The sequence below is a fragment of the Uloborus diversus genome, chromosome 1, assembly GCF_026930045.1.
Source record: "Uloborus diversus isolate 005 chromosome 1, Udiv.v.3.1, whole genome shotgun sequence".
Taxonomy (NCBI): domain Eukaryota; kingdom Metazoa; phylum Arthropoda; class Arachnida; order Araneae; family Uloboridae; genus Uloborus; species Uloborus diversus.
The window spans coordinates 136,013,286-136,037,222 of record NC_072731.1 but is presented as its reverse complement, the minus strand read 5'-3'; the positions used below and the strand labels follow the sequence as shown (position 1 = coordinate 136,037,222).

The window sequence follows — 23,937 nt, the reverse complement described above, 5'->3', positions numbered from 1 at the left end:
ATAAATAGAAAATGGGTTTAAAAACGTAAATAGCATAATACATTTGAGAATACGTTTTGATGTGGTTGATAAATGACAATCTTAATTGTATCCGGTTTAGATAAGTCAAAAAATGTTAGTAAAACTATTCAAGAATATGTTGCCAAAATTTCAGCGAAAAATTCCGATTCTAATGAGCACTTAAGTGACAGTGGAGATTCGAACATGTTCACAGTAACTTTTTTCAAATGCGTTTTTCTCAAAGCATTTTTTTTTCAACTGGTGATCATTCTAGCTAAGAGTTATCGACCAACCGTTCTAAAAATTTGTGTGTCTACTCTTTATTCAATTATACCTTATAAGAACCTAACTCTGGGATGATATTTTTTTTAAAAAAAAAATTTAATGCAAAAAATGACAGAAAAACATCACATGAATCAAACTTCTCAAAAATATGCAATTTAACTTTTTTGATCACAATTAGGTTCATATTTCGAGGAAACATGCTTACGAGAAGGAAAAATAGAAATGATTACAGATTAAAATTGTGGCTTCGGTAATGCACACTAGCAACAAGCTCTGACGTCGACCAACCATGGACAGCAGTTTCTAACTCCACTATTTCTAGTGGAAATGACTTCAAAAATTACAAGGTGTGCATCAAAAGATGAACAAAATATCTTCCAAGTTAAAATAAATTCTGATAATTTCTTTTCTGTTAAAAAAATTCATGAGAAACAAGTTTTGGCCTCCTAAACTGCCCCCCCCCCCCTTAAGCATTTTCTTAGCGTGTTCTATTAAAAAATAGTTCATTCTCCCCATACCTTCTTAAACTGAAGTTAGCCTTCTCCCTCTAAATTCTTATTTTTGGTGTTGGAAGTTTTCTTTACTAATGTCACTAACTTTCAATTGCCATAGGACACGATTTTGGGATAATTATGTACTTAGGATTGAGAAAATTAATAAAATTTACATAAAATGTTTGAAGTAGGATGGAAAATAAATTAAAGACTGACAAAGATTTACCGAAACTTTATTAAAATCATAAAATGTTTGAAGGAACATTAAAAAAGATTTCCTTCGTTCATATTTTGTACATTTATTTATAATTCATAAAAATATATTTCCAGTCAAGTTTTTACATGAACTGATATACAAACAAGTTTCAATGTCAAATGCAGAAGTGCTATAAATAAGAAGCAATAAAACATTTTCAAATGAATTAAAATGCATTTATAACACCAGTCTCTGATGATCTCTTAAAAATTAATACTGCAAGGTAAATTAAAAACAAGGCATTAGATTTTATAGCAAAGCATTTAAATAAAAAGTCAATTACAAAATCAAGCAGATCCAAATTATGTTGTTGAAAAATAAGTTTTAATCCCGTTACTCAACAAAGTGGAAATTTACTAAAAAGTTGCAGATTTCAATATATACAAAATTTTCTCATCTAGCATGCAGGTGGATTTACAGAAAAAGCAGATGAGGAAGCGACTACAGAGGTAGAACATATATTTGATCACAAGAAACATAAGAATTTAACTCTCAGAAAAAAGAAGAATGTTGAGTACAACAAAATTTATTGTATGCAGCACTGTTTTACTCCATGTGGCTTAAGCCTTGACTTGGGACGGTATTTCTGTAGAAATGCCAGCTGTTTTGCGTTGATAGCTCCTCGACGCTTCCTATAATCACACAAACAAAACCTTTAACTAAAGAACAGATTTTTCAAAAAGATATTTTAAAGTAAACTTATGCATTACAATCGGTTATGCTACAATAGGGTATAAATGTGCATGAATTACTTCATGAGCCCCTGGATGAGATTTCTGGAAGTATTTGCCTGTTAGAAAAATCTAATTAGAACTTACAATATCATTGAATAATTTAGTTTCAACCTCTATCTTTTAGATAAACTTCTGTCTATATATTGTTTTCATCAATGATTCAACTAGTTACTCTATTTCCTCTCCTCTCCCACTGAAATAAATAAATTGAATATGCTTTTGGAGGGAGTACAGGATTTCATTCTTAAATTTCAGTTAAAGTTATAAATTTTTGCTGTATATATCGATCGGCAACTCTCAATTTACTTGAACAGTCATCATGTAATAAACGCATTAAGACACAAAACGTTCAAACACGAAAAAACTACACATTTTGCATTACAATAGGCTTCAACAATGAGTTATAAATTATAAAATCAGTACAAGAACATTCGGTAAAATAACTTCTAAGACCAGAAAATTTATTTTTTAAATCTAATATTGATACTTTTTTCTATCAAACGCTTAAAAATATTTCAACAGACATCAATAGTGTCCCCAGCATAGTAACAGAGATTCCTTTAGCAGTTTTATTTTACAATAGACACAAAAGCTAGGTAACATAATAATAAATTGTATAATACAGTTTTCATATAGAATAAATAGTGGTTAAACTAATCTGTTTTAATAGGTTCTTGAGATATTTCAAAAGTTCCTGAACTTTGAGAAATGAAATTAGCTTCAAGGACCGAAAATTATACAGGCACCAAGAGAGGTTTTGGAAGGGAGAGTAGAGTGACAGAAGAGAAACTAGCAATTGTTCTATCTTCTTTGAAAAAAATTCCTTGGTCGATTGGAATTTGAAATGTACTATCAATTACCTACCTGATTGCTAATAGATGCAAAAATTTTGAAACAGGTGAGCAGACCCATACAAACATGCTTGCTATGTACTTCAATAGCATCAGCTACGTTTACCAAACAGAGAAATTTTGCAGTAAGTTACCGCCCTTAAGCCAAGGCTAAGGCAGAATTACGCACAATATACCAGACAGCTCAGTCATCACATCCTGAGACTGCAGGGTGACCTTCAATTCACAAGTCGAACCACCCTATGCTGCGGACACTTGTTGGTGAGAAAAATTTACTTTGTCTACCAATTTGTTGGCACTGTCAGCTTCAACAAGATGATATATACCTTCAGCTCCATCATTCACTATTACTGACCAAGGAGTTCTAATAAGAACGAAACTGCAGTCTCAGGATGTGATAACCGGGCTGTATGGTATATTGTGTGAAGAGCAATTTTACTTCTCTTTTGACAACTGGTTTTCCGAACCAACAAGGTTTCCACTGACAACTAAAAAAGAGACTATTGCGACTATTTTGAAGAGTTGCAGACTATGCCGACTATTTTAGCTTAAATTAAGACAGAAACAACTATTTTGTAAAAAATATGACAGATGTAAAAAAAAATATAGATTTTTTTTTTTGATTTACAAAACGGTAAAAACTTGCACCAGCTTGCATTAGATGAACAAAAATCCTATCCATTAGCTTCTAGCGCAACAATACGGAATTTCTACGTCGACGATCTTTTGACTGGAGCTTCTACAAGAGAAGAAGCAGTACAACTTGCAATCGAATTACAAGAAATGATGCAAAAAGGAGGCTTCAATCTTCGAAAGTGGCATTCCAATGATCCTTCTATTTTTTCGTGATGCTTCAGTTGACGTACAAGAAAACGTTGCAGTTCAGTTTGAAGACAACAATGATTGCAAGGTTCTTGGAATTGAGTTGTCGCCAAAGAGATGTGTTTAAGTTCTCAATAGCACCAGTAGACATAAAATTCAGGTACACCAAACTAGAAATAATCTCACAAATAGCCCGTGTATTTGATCCGTTAGGGCTTTTGTCACCATGTGTAACTTTCATGAAAACTCTGTTGCAAGAGCTTTGGTAAGGGAAATTCTCTTGGGATCAACCTCTTACTGTTTAACTTTGTAAACGTTGGAGATAGTTTTTGGAGGAACTACATCTTTTTGAGCAAGTTACCTTCCCCCAGATATGTGCTACAGTCTCAGAGTGAATTTGTGTTACATGCATTCTACAATAGTTCTGATAAGGCTTACTGTGTTGTCATTTACAAGCGCTGTGTTTCTAATTCTTCGGTTGGAGTCACCATTTTGACATCAAAAACCCAAGTGGCTCTTCTAAAGGTGCAATCTCTTCCAAGACTTGAGCTCTGTGAAGCTCTTCTGCTTCAGGGGCCAATCCAGGATTTTTTTCTCACTACCTATTTTTGTGAAAGTATTGCATCATTCTATTTTTGTGAAAGTTTTTTTTATCAGCATTGTTTTTGTGAAATTTTAGATGCATCCTAATTTTTGCAAAAGAAGTAGTGGAACTAGTGAAATTTTAGTTCGAAAAGTGCAAATGTCATTCTAGTATTTTAAACAGGTTTCGTTTTTTTTTTTTTTTTTTTTGGGGGGGGGGGGGCTAAAAACCTAAGAATTACAAAAAATACCATCGTAATTTCAGCTTAATGGTCTATGTACTGTGTACAATATAGGAAATTATTAGAAAAACGGTTCCTCAAAACAGATGTTGAAAGATTGCGATAATATTGCATAAATACACTTTGGTGAGAAACAGCTAAAAATTAGTTAAAATACTACAAAAAGGTTTCTATTTAAGCGATTGTTCATATAAACCTGCTGATAATTTTATTTTATGAGTATATTTTGTTTTAAACAGATAAACAAATTTTATATTTTAAAATGTGAAATTTTGTGAAATGTTCGATGTTTTTGTGAAGTTACTGATTTTATTACTTGATTTTTGTGAAAGTACCGATTTCAAAAAAAGATTTTTGTGAAGGTACCGAAAAACGGTAGCAAAATCAGCCTGTATTGGGCCCTTTGCTTACTAATTTGTTACATTCTACTCTTCCACATTTGAACTTTCCTATCAAATTGAAATGTGCCTGGTCCGATTCAAAAATTGCTCTAGTATGGATTTATTTAGAACCAAGAAGATGGCAACCTTTCGTTGCTAACAGAGTAGCCCAAATACAAGAATTGGTTCCAGATATTCAGTGGAATTTTGTGAGCGGACTCCGGAATCCAGCAGATTGTGGAACCAGAGGCCTATTTCCATCCAAATTTGGAAACTGTGACTTGTGGTTCAATGGCCCGAAATGGTTAAGTGATCCTCCTATACCCTATACAAGGCATGAGGAAGATCAACCACTGCCAGAGGAAATTCTTAAGAGAAGAAAACCTTCAAAATTGCCATTGCACAAACGATCAACCATACGTTCATAACTGAAATAATTCAGAAATATTCCTCATGGAACAAATTAAAACGAGTTATTGCATGGTGTTGATGCTTTTCCCCTAATTGTTCGGTAATCGCTGAAAAAAGAGTGAAGTCTTCTATGGCAGTTGAAGAGTTATACAATGCGGAGAAGACAATTGTGAAATATATTCAAAAAGTTCATTTTTCTGCAGAACTTTCGTGTTTGGGCGCCGGAAAACAGCTTCCTTTCGGCAGCACAATCATTCCATTGGCACCATTTACGGATGAATTCGGAATACTACGAGTAGGAGGCAGATTGAAGAATTCAAATCTTCCAGAAGAATGAAAACATCCCATTTTGCTTCTTAAAAATGACTACTTAGTAGACTTGATTATTACTCATTACCATTTAACCTTACTTCATGCAGGCCCGGAACTCCTTCAAGCAGCAATGCGATAAAAATTCTGTGTGCTTTCAGCTAAAAATGCTGTGAGAAAGGTCATACACAGATGTGTCCCATATTTCCAAAATAGTGCAAAGGTAGCTCAACAGCTCATGGGAGATCTTCTGGAATCCAGAGTCGATCCTTGCTACAAATAACATCAGATGGCGTTTCAATCCTCTCTCGGCTCCACACTTTGGAGTCCTTTGGGAATCCGTGGTGAAGTCCTTTAAGTTCCATCTTAAAAGAGTAATAAGTAACGCAAGTCTAACGTTTGAGGAATTGAAAACGAATGCAACTCAGATAGAGGCATGTCTCAGTTCAAGACCTCTTTGTGGACTTTCAAGCGATCCTAATGACCTAAGTGCTATCACACCAGGATATTTTTTGATCGGGAGACCTTTAACTGCAGTGACGCAACCACAGATTTGTGACAAGATCAGCCATTGCTATCGATGGCGCTTACTTCAGCGTATGATTCAACATTTCTGGAAATCGGTGGTCGGAAGAATACTTGACAAAGCTGCAGTGGTGCTGCATCCAAGTGGTGTAGGGCTAAAGCAAATCTCGACATAGGTGACTTAGTGCTCATAAAAAACGATAATTTACCATGGCTGCAATGGAAGTTGGGCAGAATTCAGAAAATATTTCCAGGGAAAGATAACAAAGTTCATGTTGCGGAGGGCAGAACGGAGAACTAGTGAGACCAATTTCTAAGCTGTGTCCATTACCTGTTACATAGTTGAACACTCTAACAGACCTTTTTGCTCGATGTATTTACTAATATTTTCAGTTTTTTCTTTTCAGCATTGTAGAGAGTCATCTTTTCGCTGTACTAATTTGTTCAATGTGTTTATTTGTTCAATGTTTAGTTGTTTCCTTATTTTTCATATTCTGCAATTTCTTTAAGCACATTTATTCTGTTAGATTAATTAATCTAATATTATGTTTAATTCTGTTATGGAAACCCCCTCCAAAGTTTCATTGGGTGCGGTATGTTTAGAAATGTTTAGCAATTTAGTCCACTGCTCTAGAGAGCGCTTCAGTTCATACAGGGACGTTGAGTTTTTTCATAGTTCAAGTGAGAGCGCGTAAGGAGATGCTTCGTTTTTTGATCAATGGCCCCTGTGTGAACTGAACTCGTGTATTGAGTGAAACTTACAGTAAAAGAGAAGTAAGTGATGTTCTGTGACTTTTCATTCACATGGAACAGAAATACATTGCAAGTTATCCAACATAATGACTACAATCAATAAATTCACAAATAATGGAAACCACATAATTGAACCTCTAAAACTCAGTGATTCCAAACCTTTTGCATGTCACAATCCCTTTTTGACCAAACTACTAGCAACCCCATAGCCAATATGCCTTTAGAAATCAGTAAAATGTAGCTTCTAGTATAATTTATAACATACGTTTCTACACATTCAAAGTTCTTGTATTCCGATTTGATTTCTGAATCAGGATTGCTGTTATACTGCATTACAATACAGTTTGGCTAAATACAAGTTGTTAAAAGCCAATATTTTTAACTTAATGATGTGAAAAATAATGTGCAACACAATTAACATATTTACAACAGGAACTAAGGAATAATGTAGTGACCCCATAAGAAACGCTTTATGACCACATGTGAGATCGCAACCCACAGGTTGGGAACCACTGATTTTGAGGTGGGCTGCCCAAGCATGTCTAGCACGTACAGTTTTATTTACAAAGTTGGAAATGGGGTGGCTATGGACTAGGAGACTTAAAAGGAAATAAATCAAATAGCGAGATTATGTTTTCATTTCCGTTATGAAATAAATTCACACAAGAATATTAAAACTCTTTAGATTGTAGCACATTATCAATGAAGTAACTGCTTGATTTTGGAATTTGTTGAAGCTTTTTCTGAGATATTTTTCCTCGTCTCTTTCAGAATAATCCATTAGTTGTTTCTTTAATATAAAAGAAGTAAAGTTTGGGCTCTAAATGCAAGGCAGGTACCATAGTACTACCATAAACTGACAAACATGTGTCTCATGACTTTTCATAAATTAACTTGGCACATCTACATGGATATAAATCAAGGTTCTTATTTAAACACTAAAAGGTCGCCCGTCATGGTATGACGGGTGAAAATTTGCTTCATGTACATTTGAATGCAGCGATTGCCTGTTTGGTGATATTTTGGTAGTTTAAGTTAAATTTGGCAGTTTAACCCTAATTCCAGGGGATTAGACATTAACTCCAGTAGATAGCGGTCATTTTACGTTTCTTCATTCTCCTAAAATGACAGTCTTACCAGTAAAACAGTTAATCACCGGATCGAGTTCAGTCTTATGACGATAAAGCATTTCCCTGCATGTTATATATATCAAAACATATTATCAAATTATCATACCGTGGCGCGAGTTTCATTGTTAAAACACGCGGGCTACTTAGTCATTGGCTATTATTTATATGAGAATTACAAACATGAAAGAAAGAAAAACTGATAGAATTATTTATCATTAATAACAAGATTTCAATGAGAAAATAAATTTAGCTCAGGAAAGGATCTCTGATAAAATCTAACAATTTATGACTTTGATCATGACCCCAATGAGCATACTCTTACAGAATTTTCGCTTTTAAGAAACACTGCTTTTAAGTAAAAACTTACTCTCTAATTAGTTCGACAGCATCTTCATATTTCATACCCAACTCTATGAGGGCAATCGCAACAAGCACTGGAGCCCTGTAAAAAATATTAAAAGGTTGCAATTACGGTTCAAGTTCAAACATTGTGGTAGTACAACCACAACCTTTTTGTAGAGAAATGTTCAGTTAAAAAGTCAAGAGAAAGAAACCTTTATACAATATGATTATTCTTACCTTCCAAGTCCCGCAACACAGTGTACAGCTATGTAACATTCTGGATCTTCCTTAAATTTTCTTCTCAGCAGATCAAACCAATCATTCATAATTTTGGCAGGAGGAGGAGAACCATCATCAAATTGCCAATCCTAAAAAAATATTAATAAAATTACAATAAAAATTTTTAAAATACGGAACCTATTGACTCCAGTGGAAAACACAGATTAGCTTTAAGTGCCTTGCTTCTGCAGGGTGGCAACAAGAACTGTGAAAAAAAAGTTCCCTGACTTTTCCCCGATTTCCCTGATTAAGTTCACCAAATTTCCCTGATTTACGTTACCAATGATAATGGTTTTCTTTCTTTGCTATACTTGAAATCCATTGTATGTTTGTATAAAATGCAGTATTTTAAACGTTTTAAGTTGTGTAAAGTCGTTGAACTACAGATATATTTTTAAAAAATGCTATAGTTTTAATAAAATGGTTAAAAAAAAACATATCAAGTCAAGTTTTTTGAAAAAAAAAAAAAAAAAAAAACCCCTACAAAACAGTATATTAAATTTTTCTACATGGAAAGATTATAGAAAAAAAAATTACTTTACTTCCAGAAACCACTTAGCATAAGAATTTTAAGAAACTTTTTTAATCACTCTTAAAAACATGTGTATTTATGATAGAACTAAAAAGTAACTGAAATTATTTTGAACTAAACTTTCAAACAGTATAATAATTGTTCCAAGAATAACAAGTAATAGTGAAAGAATAAAAGTAATGTAGTTATTCTTATATAAGTAATTGACATATTTATGCAAAACAGATGAAACCATTTGACATCAATTCATAGGGAGCTTTTCTCTAATCAAGATTATAGGTTTTAATGAATGAATACAGCATTTCAACAATAAAAAATAAAGATATTTACTTAAGTACACAAGTTAACTCTATTTCAAATGATTTCAGTATGTAACAAAAAAAAAAAAAAAAAAAAAAAAACATTGTAAGGGAAAAAAAAAACCAGAAAAAAAAGCAATTAGTTTTTTTTAAAATTATAAAAGAAGAATACAACTTGGGTATAAAATAAAAGAATTATTTAAGTCTGAAAAAAAGAAAACTTTTATAATCTGCGGCGACAACGAATAGTATAACGGCAAAAAACAAGGTTTTTTTTAATTGAAAGTTCAATTTTAGCAATTAAATTAAAAACACAAAGAAGTAATAACTTTTAAGCTTTTATCAGTATTAATTCAAAAACCAATGATTTCTTCTTGAAATCGTGATTACAGTACGCTAATTACTTCAGGAAAATGAAATAAAGGCAAAGGAGCTAAGGCATTAATGAAGGCTTCCTCTTTGCCTGTATGGGTGTTTATTTTATAGCATTGAAAGCGTGAAACGAAATTTCAAGCTAGGTAAAATAAACAACCTAACATACACAGAAGCAATCTTGGGAAGTTCATCCTGTGGTTAATAAGTAAGATTCAATTGACGTTGAGGAAAAAAATGCACAAATATGCGGCAGTATATAATCGCACCTCATTCATTTTTTTTTTTGAACAGATAATTTGCAGAAAATGCATAGGGAAATAGAGTACTTAATTTTGTAAAGAAAAAAAAATTTTTCCTTCATAAAATCAGTTTTCCCTGATTTTTTGTTATTTTTTCAAAATTCCCTGATATTTCCCTGACTTTTCCCAGATTAATAAAGTTCCCTGACTTTTCCCTGATTTCCCTGATTAAGTTCACCAAATTTCCCTGATTTACGTTACCAATGATAATGGTTTTCTTTCCTTGCTCTACTTGAAATCCATTGTATGTTTGTATAAAATGCAGTATTTTAAACGTTTTAAGTTGTGTAAAGTTATTGAACTAAAGATATATTTTAAAAAAATGCTACTTTTTAAATAAAATGGTTAAAAAAAACATATCAAGTCAATTTTTTTTGGGGGGGGGGGGAAACCCTACAAAACAGTATATTAAATTTTTCTACAATGGAAAGATTATGGAAAATTTAAAAAAAAACTTTACTTCCAGAAACCACTTAGCGTAAGAATTTTAAGAAACTATTAAAATTACTCTTAAAAACATATGTGTATTTATATGCAAAACAAATGAAACCATTTGACATCCATTCATAGGGAGCTTTTCTCTAATCAAGAACATAGGTTTTAATGAATGAATACAGCATTTTAACAATAAAAAAATAAAGATATTTACTTAAGTACACAAGTTAACTCTATTTCAAATAATTTCAGTATGTAACAAAAAAAAAAAAAAAAAAAAAAAAAAATAGATTGCTTTTGTAACAAACTTTGAAATGCAAGAAAAAAGGAAAAAAAAAGCAATTAGTTAATTTCAAAATATATAAAAGAAGAATACAACTTGGTTATAAAATTAAAGAATCACTTAAGTCTGAAGAAAAGAAAACCTTTATAATCTGCAGTGACAACAAATAGTATAACGGCAAAAAACAAAGTTTTTTTTATTGAAAGTTCAATTTTAGCAATTAAATTAAAAACACGAAGAAGTACTAACTTTTTAGTTTTTATAGTATTAATTCAAAAACCTAAGATTTTTTCTTGAAATCGTGATTACAGTACTCTAATTACTTCAAGACAATGGAATAAAGGCAAAGGAGCTAAGGCATTAATGAAGGCTTCCTCTTTGCCTGTATGGTTCTTTATTTTACGTAGCATGGAAAGCATAAAAGTAAATTTCAAGCTAGGTAAAATAAACAACCTAACAGACACAGAAGCAATCTTAGGAAGTTCATCCTATGGTTAATAAGTAAGATTCAATACTTTGACTTTGAGGAAAAAAGATGCAAAAATATGCGGCAGTGTATAATCAAACCTCATTAATTTTACTTTTTTTTTTTGAACAGATAATTGGTGGAAAATGCGTAGGGAATTAGAGTACTTAATTTTGTAAAGCAAAAAAAAAATTTTTTTCTTTCTTCATAAATTCAATTTTCCCTGATTTTTTGTTATTTTTCAAAATTCCCTGATATTTCCATGAATTTTCCCTGATTAATAAAGTTCCCTAACTTTTCCCTGATCTCCCTGTTCTGTCGCCACCCTGCATGTATATAATTAAAAAATAAAAATAAAAATACAAACACATTTTTGATTCGCCCATGTATATCAAACAAGGGAGTTAGCTGAATTATAGCATTTTAGGTTTTTCTCTTGGAAATTAGTGAATTCAAATACTAGCATAACACTTTTGCACTTTTCTGGAAAAAAAAATAGAAGAAGACCTAATATTTTATAAGAATGCAACACTTTTAGATGGATAACCTAATTTGAATAAAACTTTTCTTGTTAGAAGCATTTTTGAAAGATACTTTAGTGGAATGTTTAATTTTTTTATCTGAGCAACTGTTAGCCCAATTCAAAAATTTAGCATTCGGCTCTACAGGGAAAAAAATACTCGTAACTCATTGCTCTAAACAAATTTGCTGCAGGTAACCTTTATTAATAGGAATGTAGAACACACATATAAACTTGTTTTGTAAATGGATAGTCGTTTGGCACAGCTCAAAAGATTCTTTAAAAGTAGCATAGGACGATAAAGATAAAATATTTTTTGCAGTGTATCAATAATGCTAGGAGAAAACTTTTTATTTAAAATTGTTGAAAATTGGCACACACAATTTAAATTAAATGATATTAACGAATAACAAAAGAAACTGTTTCAGATAAGGAAAAAACAGTCCAAGGAGAAGTCCCAAGAGAAGATGGCGCAAGGGGCGAAATATTTTCGGACAAACCTTTCCCACATACAGAATGTTGGGCGTTTTTTGGTAGAGTATTGAACATTTTTGTATCAATTATTACATAATTGAACATGTGATCTGAAATCTAACGTGTTAGATTTTAAAAACTATTTTTTAAAAAAGAATAATCTAAAAAGAATTTGAAATGTAGTAAAAGCTTAGTTTATGGCACCCTTTCATATCTTGGCACCGAGGGCCAAGCGATTGCCCCGCTCGTCCCCCTCTTTGGATGACCCTGAACATCTATACGTAAGTGTTAAACGTAAAAACATGCGCTCATAAATAAACTTACTAAGACTTTAATTCCATGCTTTTCCAAAGCATCCGTCTTATACGTTGGTTCACATACCCTGACAACTTCAGTAACATTCTTCTTCTTTAACTCCTAAGAATTAATACAATGTCAACAACAACAAATACAAAGCATGTAAAATAATGTGAATGTTTAGATTATGTATCTACTGGGTTCACTGTCGTCATTAGCCAAAATATTTTCCAAAATACAACAAAACCTCAATTATCTGAGCTGATTGGGAAGTGATGGTATATCCTTGGATATTGGAAAGCTCAGTAAAGAGAAAGTATAAAATCTTGTCATACTCGTAAATTTAACATCTTTCCGAACAAAAACAATACAACACCTTTTATCTGATAAAAATACCACATTTAAAATTATATTTTACAGATCAACAAATTTCTAAAAAAGAAAACAACTAGTTAGCAGTACACTTTAACAAGGAAATTGAAATTTTTTTGTAAGTTAAATATTGAACAATGCATTTTCAAAATTGAGACAAATCTCGGGAAAATATTTTAGATTCATAATACAAGAATCTGTTCAGTTAGTTTACCCCCATCATTATAAATGTGGAGTGAAAGTGCCTTGTGGGCTTTTGGTGGTTTATAGTCAAAATAAGACAAATTAGTTGATACTCCAAATTGTTGTAAAATTCAAATACTTTTCAAGATCATATCCGATTTTTAAATACTTTTCAGGGCTATTAGTTTTTCTTTTAGAAGAATCAACTTTCTAATATTTGAATAAACAGTCAATTCTTGATAACACAAAGTCCCAGGAGGTCGGCAAAAACCATGGAGTTATTGGGGGAAGTTCTCACAGCCTTCTCAAAACTTTGGGACTGAATGGCAACTTTGAGATAAAGGAATATTCGAGTTATGAGGCTTTCAGTCATTGTGAGTTGACAGTACATGAAAATATTAGGCATGGCATTTAGTTCCACATTTTCTTGATGTTCCCAAAACTATAAAACCAAATCTCTTTTACTCTATATATACAGCTGAACTCAGTTAATAGGAAATGTCAAAAATTCATGAAAAATTCATGAATTTGTTCGTATTAGCTGTTATAATGGGGAAAAATAAAAATGCATATGTAAATTTAAAACAGAATTGCTTTGAAATGCAACTCATTTATAATGTCTATATTTTCCCAAATTGATAGTGCTTTTCTTTTTATGCTCGCCATCCTTTGCTTTTAATGGGCTACCAATTTAAGCAACATTCAGTTTATTAGAAACGTCTGACTGCCAGGCAGGATAGATACTACAGAATATTTTCTTGCATGAACCAGAAAAAGGTAAGCTTATTTACAGCATGAAATACCTTGCTATATTGATATTCTATGGGAGACTAAATAGAAGGGTCGGAGATAGTGGAACAGTAAGATTTATTGTGTAAAACTTTTTAGCGATAACTGGAGAATCAATTCGAAGACAGGTGATAATAGGAGGACAAGTGATAATACCCAAATGAAAAAGACTTTTATTCCCAAGCAGATTGACCTGTCAAAAGGTAAACAGGTGCAATGAGCTTTAACTCTTTTAGAATAGCAGAAGTCTTGGCTACACACAATCGCTCAATGTATCCGAGAATATTTTTCACACCCTAGACAGTTAACAATTAAGAACTGGGGGGGGGGGGTTCAAGATTAAGAAGAGGCAGGCGATATAAGGGTCATTCTTCAAAAAGTTTAACTTTTCTGTCACATGTCTTTTACTCTAAAACTTTTAAGGAACAATTCACTTAACAATGCTTTTTAATTTCACCAAAAATATATCTATTTAAACCTGCCAATAATTTTTTAATAACAGTTTTTATTTTAATATATTTTTGGTTCACAGCATGTGAATTCTCACCTCTGTGGTATGTCACACACCTGGTGTGACTGTTTATGTTGCTTAATAACTTGTTTAATTAAAAGTATGTACTTATTTATTTATTATTCCTTTCAGAAGCGTCTCAAATACTAAATGTTTAAGTATATTTAATTGTTTAATATTGTGTTTTAGTTCGTTTTAGTAGGATAAGTTATCATATGTCACACAATTAATTCTCACCTCCGTTACCTAAACACATAACGCCATTTCTCATTAACATGTGGCAGTAATGACATCACATTTTATTTTCCATGATACAAGGGTTGTATTTTCCATGATACCCTTGTTTATTTTCAGCCATAAAGAAGTTGTGAGATTTTTGTCGAAAAACAAGAGGATAGATTTTGTTTGAAAAACTAAAGTGTGGTTATTGTGAACTCTCACCACCGTGAACTTGAATTTCAGGGATGTAAATTAATGTAAAAAAAAAGTGAACATGTTTTCATACGTTTAACAAGTGCAGATTGTAGCAATGAAGGAAAAAATATCTTTCCCTGAAAAATGTATCCATTATGCCTACATTAATGGAAAATTCCTCACTTCCATGAATCTCACTTCTGTGACACATCTTATCAATGTCATTATTCCTGAGGTGAAAATAAATGATGGAGGGGAAATACAGCAATATTAGGCATTCTACCAAAATTATGAATTGCCAGTATATTCACAAATTTACTAAATACTATTTTTAACACACATTTGAACTAAAAGGATAACTATAAAGTAAGCCGTACTTCAATTAAGAGAGCTTAATATTATATTCCCACTAATCATTAAAATAGCTCATTTTTTGCACAATTAACAAAAATACTACTTTGATATTAAATTGTCCTCGATTTTTAAACATTAAAATTTTTTTCTTTTTTTTATATTTTCATAGAACAAGGCATTATTTTTTTTTTTTTTATTCATGTGAAAAATAATTGAAACTTAGCTGGGCCATTGCTTATGGTTACTTCTAGTAGGTAACACTTTCATGTAAGAATAAGAAGAAAACAAAAAATTTCGAAATTGAAAATCATTTGCGTTCAAATGTTACGCTTTCTGGAGAATGAGCCATAAAGGGGGGGGGGGATAATGCCTGAGTTGACAGCAGTTCCACTTTCGCTTAAAATTTTCAGTGCCTACAGGAAAAGACAGAATAGCTGTAGTACTTGATTACTGAAAGAAAAGGGTTGGAAGTTACTCACAGGATTAAGGAATACATGGAGAGCTTTCTCAAGTGACACAAAATTGCTGAAAAAGAAAATTGAGCACTCAAATCAGGATTCTGTTCCCAGGAAGAGGTTAGAAGTTTCGTTCCTCTTAACCAAAACTTTCATTTTGATCTACGTAGTATCTGACATTTTTAATGTAATTAAAGAGTAAGCCAAACTAAATTAACAAAGTGCTCATTTTAGTCGTGATTTCGTATTAACCGTGGTCGTATTAACAGAGTTCAACTGTATATTGCTCATAATAAATTCATTAATTTTAAGCAACTAAATCTATAAAGGATGTATTTGTAAGACACTTACCTCAATGAATGATGAAATAGTAGCATCAGTGGGCCTGTCCATTATGAGAAATCTCATATTTTTGAAGACAATTTCAGAAGGTCCTGGTCGCATCAATTTTTGCTTCATTGTCATTCCTTGAATTAACCAATTAACAAAATCTTGATACAGAAGAGGCTAGATATCTCTGAAACAATTTTCCACTGGATATTCGACTTCAGATCACTGCTTTCGGAATGGCAACTGGGATCCAAATTCAGAAGAATTAAGACTTAATTTATTTGTGTTGAGCCTGGCAATAGTCTCCTTTGTAAATTGCCAAGAACTCCATCAAGTAGGGAAAAGCAGTGGAAGAGATCTGAAATGAAATGAAATAAAAGATTAACTGTAAGTCTTAAAAAGTGATCATCAAAACTAATTAAAACTTAAATGACAACAATCAACCACTGATCTTGCAAACAACTGAATATTCTTTTCACAATAGTCTCTGAATTGACTTACAGTGATCTTCCACCAGCGGACCATTGATGATTTCAAATGCTGTCTAAAACTATCATTCGCCTAACAGTACAATATCGAGAAAAAGCAAATCAAAATTTGTTCACCGAATTGAAATTTTTTCCCCGGCAGTATTCAAGGTCTTTTCAAGGATAAAATGAGCCTTTTCTAGCACTAGTTAGGATAATTTCAAAGCGTGAATTTGTTTACAATAATGTAATAAGTTCTGATTTAGTTCCAGTTCACATAAAACAAAAACCTTTTACACTATTCTAAACGAGCTGATGTGTGCATCACATGACTTCCTTTTACGCCAATTTAATGATAATGGTGCCTTGGAGTAAGCAAGGAAACACTAAATATTTTCATCCCTAGTTTCTTGCTAACCAAAGCAAAAAAACGTTTTACACAGATTTATTTCCCCATTATTGGCAATTTTAATGTGATTCAGTGGTTAGCTCTTTAAATATCACCAACATTGTTCGAATTAAAAGCAGACTTAAAAATTAAAAAAAAAAAAAGAAAAGAAAGTGCCAAATTTTTCGCCAAGTTGGCGACAAAACTTGGCGGCCAAAAGCTTGGCGATATATCGCCAAGTATTTGACAAATTATAACACCACTTGAGTTAGCATTGAAATTAACAATGATTTCCACACAAAAAGGTGTAAAAGACCCCCTTAGGAACATCCGAATGCACCCAGAAGGGAAGGTGCACAACTAGACCCCACTAGGAGTCTACATACCAAATGTCACTTTTCTAGGCCATACCGTTTAAGAGTTATGCGAGATACATGCGTGCATACGGACGTCATGGGCTCATGAAGAACAAACATTAATTCAAAAAAAAAAAAATATCAAAAGTGATTTTAAAAAAAATCATTTTTAAAAAATTTTGTTGTGTTTACACTATCTGAAAACATGGTCAAATATTTTTCCATGCAGTTTTTTCTTGATACAAGACTCTTTAACATTCACAAAATTTTGGCATATTACTACATCGTTTTTGTGCGATTCAAGAGTGCCACGATTTGAAGCTGCAGATTCGGCAAATAACGGCGCTATTATCCGTTTCAGAAGTGCCACTATATGAAGAGATTTGGCGCATAACGGCGCTTTCATACGTTTCAGGAGCATTACTATTCGAAGAGATTCGGCAAATATCGACGTCAATAGCTGTGGACAGAAATTTAATAACTTAAATCAAATTTCCAAAAAATACATAAACAGCTAAAATAAAAAATAAAATAAATAGCTTCAAGAATTCACATGTTAACATAATTTCTAGCTCTAAAACTAATTGTAAAATTCAAGGACTAAAGATACATTTTAACGTATCTCAAGCCACGCATATGTTGACAACATAGAATTTTTAACAAACAAAAACAGAACTAGAAATTACAAAAAAAAAAAAACACACACACACACACACAGAAAATAGGAATTAACAATGCGTCATCAAGGCATTCGGATTTGAACGCCCAGACTACACTAAAAATATCTTAATATTTTCAATGACAAAACGGTTTGAGAACATTTGCGCTCAAAAACAAGCCCACTCGCCGCATAAACAAATGATTATTAATAGTTCATTTATGATGAAAATGATAAGCATCTATATTTCTGTCATTTCGTATGAGTTGTTAAACTTAGTTAAATTATCAATGCTCGGATCAAATTTTTTGTGTGTAAGTTGAACCGAAAATGGTTTGGAGTCGCGATGGATCGAATCGGAAACGTTTTTGTTAATCCATTAAGTTCAACATTAGATGGTTATGTCTCTCAAATGATTAATAATGATTTTAAGCATGGCCCCACTGGCTACCCCTGTTTTTGTTTCCACTTGGCGTGATTGTGAGCGTTGGCGCTTTGGCATCTGTGAATACGTGATTTCTCGACTTATTGTCGGGAGTACGTCATTTGACGAAAATTTCAATTTCAAAAAAAGGAATGAAGAGAAAAAGTGCTGAATAAACATTGTATTACAAAGGTGAAGAGCATTTCTTGTCATTATTTTAATATTATATCAAAAATTACGCGTAATAAAAAATTTTAACTAAACACAGAAAACATATGATTTTTTTTAATATTAATGCGTAATTCTTAATATATTTTTTCAAACTTTTTTTTTTTGAAAGCTTTGAATAATTTTCAAATTTTTTATTGAAAATCCCTTGGGGTTTCCTTTTTGGATACAACAGTTCTAAGATTGATGATATATGGCAGGCAGCCCTCATTTCTAATTTAACATGCTCATTTACATGCGAATTTTTTTTCTGCTCAATAAATTACATCGAAAAAAAAAAAAAACACGCTCCGCAATCTGTAAATACATTCATTTCGCAAAACTTGAGAGGGTCATTCATTGCCCCTTTTGACCCTGATGGGGATTAGAGGGGGGGGGGGGTATAGGAATTTACGTTAACAACTGCCATTCTTTTCGCTCGTAATGTAGTGTATATTTTACAACGAATAGAATTTAATTAAAAATGTACGCTTGGGAACAGGTCCGACATTTAAAAATTCGCTGGGGGGGCAAAGGTTTTGTGTTCGGGAAAAAACAAGCATAATGCCTAATTTTAGTATGGTTGTAAAATTTAGGGGTGTCATAATTGCCCCCCCCCCCCCGTGATATCCCCACTTGACAGGCCTGGGTAGGAATATTCTTTTTCAAATGAAGAAGAACAATAGAAAAGTTAAAAATATGATGACAATTTGAGAAAATGAACCATTCACATAATTTTAAAAACATTTAAAATCAGAGTGTGACTAATACATGGTTCTACGATGGGTCCGTGGTTCTCGCACCAATATTTTACTGACACCAAAATAATGTCATTTATCTTTTTCCCCTTCCATTTTTAGCACATCTCATGTTATAATAACTTTAGTGTAGATTTTAGTAGTATATTAGTGCACAATACGCATAGAGATGCACAAACGTTTAGTGCACAAGAGCTATTTCGAAAAAGTGCAGATTTTTTTCCTTACAAAAGGAAATTCATAGCATAATCAAAAAATAAATAAAAATAACATGGAGCTAGAAAAAACTTTCATTTTTCCGAAGCTTAGTTTTTAATTTTTTAAATGTCTGATTTTGAAAATAAGGCGTGGTCTTTATGACGTCACAAATGATGTATTTTGGCGCATCTGTCTACCGCGTTTCTACGTTATGATGATCAAGAAGCGAATTACATATTGCACTCTACGCTTACTATCAATCATATAGTTGCCAACACTTGTGAGTAAAGAAACTAATTGAATATTGTGCTCTGTGAGTGACATCGGTGAATGGCATTTCATCATTTGTGATGTCATCTGCAGAAGCGTAAACAATGAAAGCGCACCGATTAATGCATTATTTTTTAAATATTAAACTTAGTCAAGTTATTTTAAAAAATGGTCAGATCCTATGATTTTGAAAATGTTCTTTCAAAAAAAAAAAAAAAAAACCCCTTAAAAATTTTCGCTCGTTTTATAAATAATTTTTATAAACTACACAAAAAAAAGTCCGCACAAAAACAGGTTTGAGTGTACATACACACATCGGAAGGCGCACAGACCGGAGAGCGTTCACTTTAGTTCAGGTTCTATCCCCACCCCCAGGCTCCCACCTTACCGTTAGCATCCCAGGTGCTATTACTTCAATATATTTTTCAATTGTTATAAAGTGTTCACGCAAATAATAATTTTTATGATAAAGGTCAGATTCGGCCATAAAATATTTATCTTATTTACAGCCTCATATTACCTATTCTAGAAAATCAACAGTCATATTATGACGGGTGCAAATTTCTTGGTCATTTCCATTTCATTCCATTTGTAGAAACAAGGAACCCAACGAGTAGGATCCTATTGTAATTCATTTATGTCATTTTAGGAGAATGAAGAAACGAAAAAGTGGTCAACAATGAACGCTATTTACTGGAGTTTAGGGTTAACCCACTGGAGATACAGTTAAAATTTCAACCATCAAAATAGCACCAAATAGGTAATTGGTTTGTTCAAATGAGGAAGCAATTTTTACCCGTCATATCTTAATGGGCGATTTTCAAGTACTAATGATAATAAAAGTTGCTAATTTTTATGGTGAATAAATCCAAAACTTTAAGTTCGAGGCGTCCTTGCACACACACACAACAATCAAGTTTGCAAAAGAAAAAATGTGTAGAAAGACTTATAGAAGAAAAATTTTTCCCTCAACTTCTTCCTGCGAAAGAGAAGCCAAAGGAATATAATGAAAATACACAATTTTCATGAGCGTTTCACCAACTTTGATGATTACTACTCAACAGCCCAATAGAATAAATTTTAAGTTTCTAAAACAGGATGTCACAAATTTGCGTGTCCTGCATCAAATTATGCTGCGAGTTACAACGCAATCGACTGACAGCGACATTTGAATCTATTCATAATCGAAAGCAGAATGGCGCCAAACTTGTTGCTGCGTATTTACGGCGAAGTCTCGCTCGGAAGCTAAGATATCATTGCTATTTGTGAGAATGCCAAGGGCTTATGCTCGCAGTTGCAACCACACAGATATATCCGCCACAAGAGCAAAAAAGATTTAACACTCACTTCTCAAATGCCAATGTTAACACTCGAAGAACAATCGTCATTCTTTGAGTTATAAATCAGTCGTCTTTAAACTATGTTTCTCGAAGCTATTTGGTACCGCGGCACAGCTCTGAGTGTTATTTTCAAGTCACAAAATAAAATAACTACTAATTTTCTTTTCGTTGTTAATAAAAATGTATGAAACAGGGATAACAAGATATGCAAGGCAAACAGTTGTTTACTATTTTATATTGATTTTATAGAAAGATTTTTTTAAAAAAAACATGGTTTAATTTTCTTTTTGTAAAATGCCTGTAACATATTGATTTTCTTTATAAATATTGAAAAGCCATTTTCTAAGGATTGAGGACAAAGTTAACGCACCGCTATTTTATAAGCATTCCCCGAAGTAAACACAAGGATTAGTGGAATAGTTGAAACTCAAAAACAATATACTAATCGAGGAAGCAAGAGAATTTCACTGCAAAAATTAGTTTTGTAAAAATTTGTTACTCAAAAACATTTGAGAAAACGCTATTTCTAGCTTTCAGCTTTCCTGTAAATGGCGCAACTCTGTTACTAGACCATGCGCGCAGCGAAGCCCAAGTTACAGTCCAGTAACACTAACAGACAATGCAAGTCGCTCGAGTATGGGAGTACGGAAACTAAATTATTGAGAATATTGGTACTCAAATATTTTACATCATATTTGAACACACGTATTTCGGAGTTACAAGGGATTCATTGATGCAAAAAAGTTTATAGCCTCGAGAAGTAAGTGATAGTCACAATGAAGCCTGTTCTTGGTTTTAGAAATGAGGTGTTTAGTATCCCGAAACCAATTCCATTCATGATTTTTTTTTAGCAGTGCTTTTTATTTCATAATTTGACACTTCCTTTGGTCTATATCAGCATTTCTTAATCTTTTTTGATCCGCTGACAGACAAAAGCGTTTGCAAAACGTCACGGAACGGTGAAGGGGTTGCCTTCCACCGCCTTTTTTTTTTTTTTTTTTCAAAGCTGGGGTGGGGACCGTTAGAAACAAAACTTGCTAAAAATTTTGTTGACCGGTGAGGTTTTTTCTTCTTTTCTAAAAAATAAAAACAATAGTTATGAATAATAAAAATTTACTTTTAATGAAGAACTGTCACAAAAGTGTTAAGATAAGTAATTATTGTACTAATTATACAAAAGCAACCAAACAGGAAAAATCAAATACAATTACGGGGAAATGAATCACGAAATTCAATGAAAAAGCGTCGGCCCTACTATATACTTATTACGTTTTTTTCTTGGATTATTTTTCAACGTTTACTAACGAAAAATCTCCGAGGACCGGTCAAATTTTTGAACCTGGTCAAATTTTTTTACCAGCGCCGCGCCGGTCCGCCGGACTCTAGATAACCACTGATTGAGAACCACTGTCTAGAATCTAGTGTTTTCGTTTGAACAGTTAAATAATAAACAGAAAATTATTCAAATCAGAAAGTGAAACATGAGACTGAGCATCGCTCAAATGTTGTCGCGCAAAAGTTATTAAAGGGCACAGACACACAGACTGACTATTTAAAACTCTTGCATTTTTAAACACAGACCCCGAAGTGGTTTTTTGGAGGGAAAAAGTAGGAAATAAGGAATTAAAAATTTAAAAAAATAGGAAAAGTAGGGTAAAAATCACTTAAAAAAGTAGGAAAAAATAGGAAGAGATAGGACTACACACACGTCAAGAGGAAACAAATTCAGCGTAAATTTTATTTCTAATGTAAAATAAACTAATAGTATTTTTTATTTAAAATTGTCCCAAAAATAAACCAACAGTACTTTTGATGTATCAAAGGAATTTAATACATACATTGCCACAAAAACAAAACCAAAGAAAAAAGCTGACAATCACCAGTAAACTGGTGGAAACAAAGACATTAGTTACAAAAATATGAAAAAAAAAAAAAAAAATCCAAACAAAGAAACGCCTTTTCAACAATACAGTAACAAAATTTTTAATAGTTAAAGAATAAAATGCAATATAGCGACTGCAAAAAAAGAAAATAATAATAATAAAAATTATACTTTGGTGCAATAAAACCATTTTTGTGAAAGATTTGTTTTGTCAAAAACGAAAATATTCCTCCGAGAGCAGCCATTTATCATTTGAAAATATTAACACTTTCAGCTCCTGTTGTCATAAACTATGATACAAAAAGCAAAGCAAATATTAAATTAGTTTTAGTTAAAAATAATCAGCAGCTGACATGCATTTTTGCATAAGCAGGGGCAGATGTTTGAATTTGAAAAAAAAAAAAAAAAAAGAAAATAGACTGAAAGTGCAGAACTAAAATTAAATTTGTTCATAAATATGGGGCATCAAATTTATAACAAAATAATAAAACTAAATAAATAACGAAATAAGTAAACTGAAGGGGTTGTATTATGTTATACATAAATTTCAACATAAATTTTTGTTTCAGGCACGTCATTTATGGGAGTCAGTGGGGTCAATTTCTCCTCTCCCTGGCTTTGGAAAATTAATTCTTAACTATACACGAATTTGTGCGGTTTTTGTTGTTTTCAGATAAAACTTGCATTTACTGTATACATCCTTCGCTAGTCACCCACGGGTAAACATCAAAATGATTGGCCAGTTTTAATTTTAATCAAGCAATAAAAACGAATATTGTTTTATTGGTTTGATGATTTTTACCCCCTTCTTGTTCCAAAATTTTTGTTACGGAAAAAAAAGGAAAGAACATGATGGTAAACATAACATTTTTATCAAAGACAAAGGTCAGTTACTAATGTTTCTCTGTGCATAAAAGGGAAGGCATGTAGTTTCTCTCAATCCTCACCATACAACAAAAATATTCAATCGGAAATGGTTAACGAAATTGAGAGTGAGGGGGAGCACCTGGCATCAAAAGCCTGCATATATCTCTTTATTAGTACAATAACTAACGATACGCCGCATCGGTATGAGTGCCGCACCCAGAAAAGAGTTAGAGTCTGTCAAATTTTTTTTAAAGAAAATGTGCAGAATGCCGCATTGCCATAAACCCATCAGCACATGGAAATGATGAGCAACACCTCGATATTGATGATATATCAGAG

The 23,937-nt window shown here is 32.5% G+C and overlaps 1 protein-coding gene across 4 annotated transcripts in view; it reads right to left on the bottom strand.

Moving 5' to 3' along the window:
* Positions 1-1,002: 1,002 nt before the first annotated feature.
* LOC129232274 (protein tyrosine phosphatase type IVA 3-like) overlaps positions 1,003-23,937 on the bottom strand; it is a 76,657-nt gene continuing 53,722 nt past the window's right edge. For all 4 annotated transcript variants that reach the window (XM_054866468.1, XM_054866473.1, XM_054866467.1 and 1 more), the window contains exons 2-6: positions 15,805-16,141; positions 12,403-12,495; positions 8,354-8,484; positions 8,142-8,216; positions 1,003-1,667 (exon numbers count right to left, since the gene is read on the bottom strand). In XM_054866468.1, coding sequence (XP_054722443.1) covers positions 1,562-1,667; positions 8,142-8,216; positions 8,354-8,484; positions 12,403-12,495; positions 15,805-15,918 — 519 coding nt within the window. In that variant the 5' untranslated portion in view covers positions 15,919-16,141 and the 3' untranslated portion in view covers positions 1,003-1,561. The remainder of the gene's footprint in view (positions 1,668-8,141; positions 8,217-8,353; positions 8,485-12,402; positions 12,496-15,804; positions 16,142-23,937) is intronic.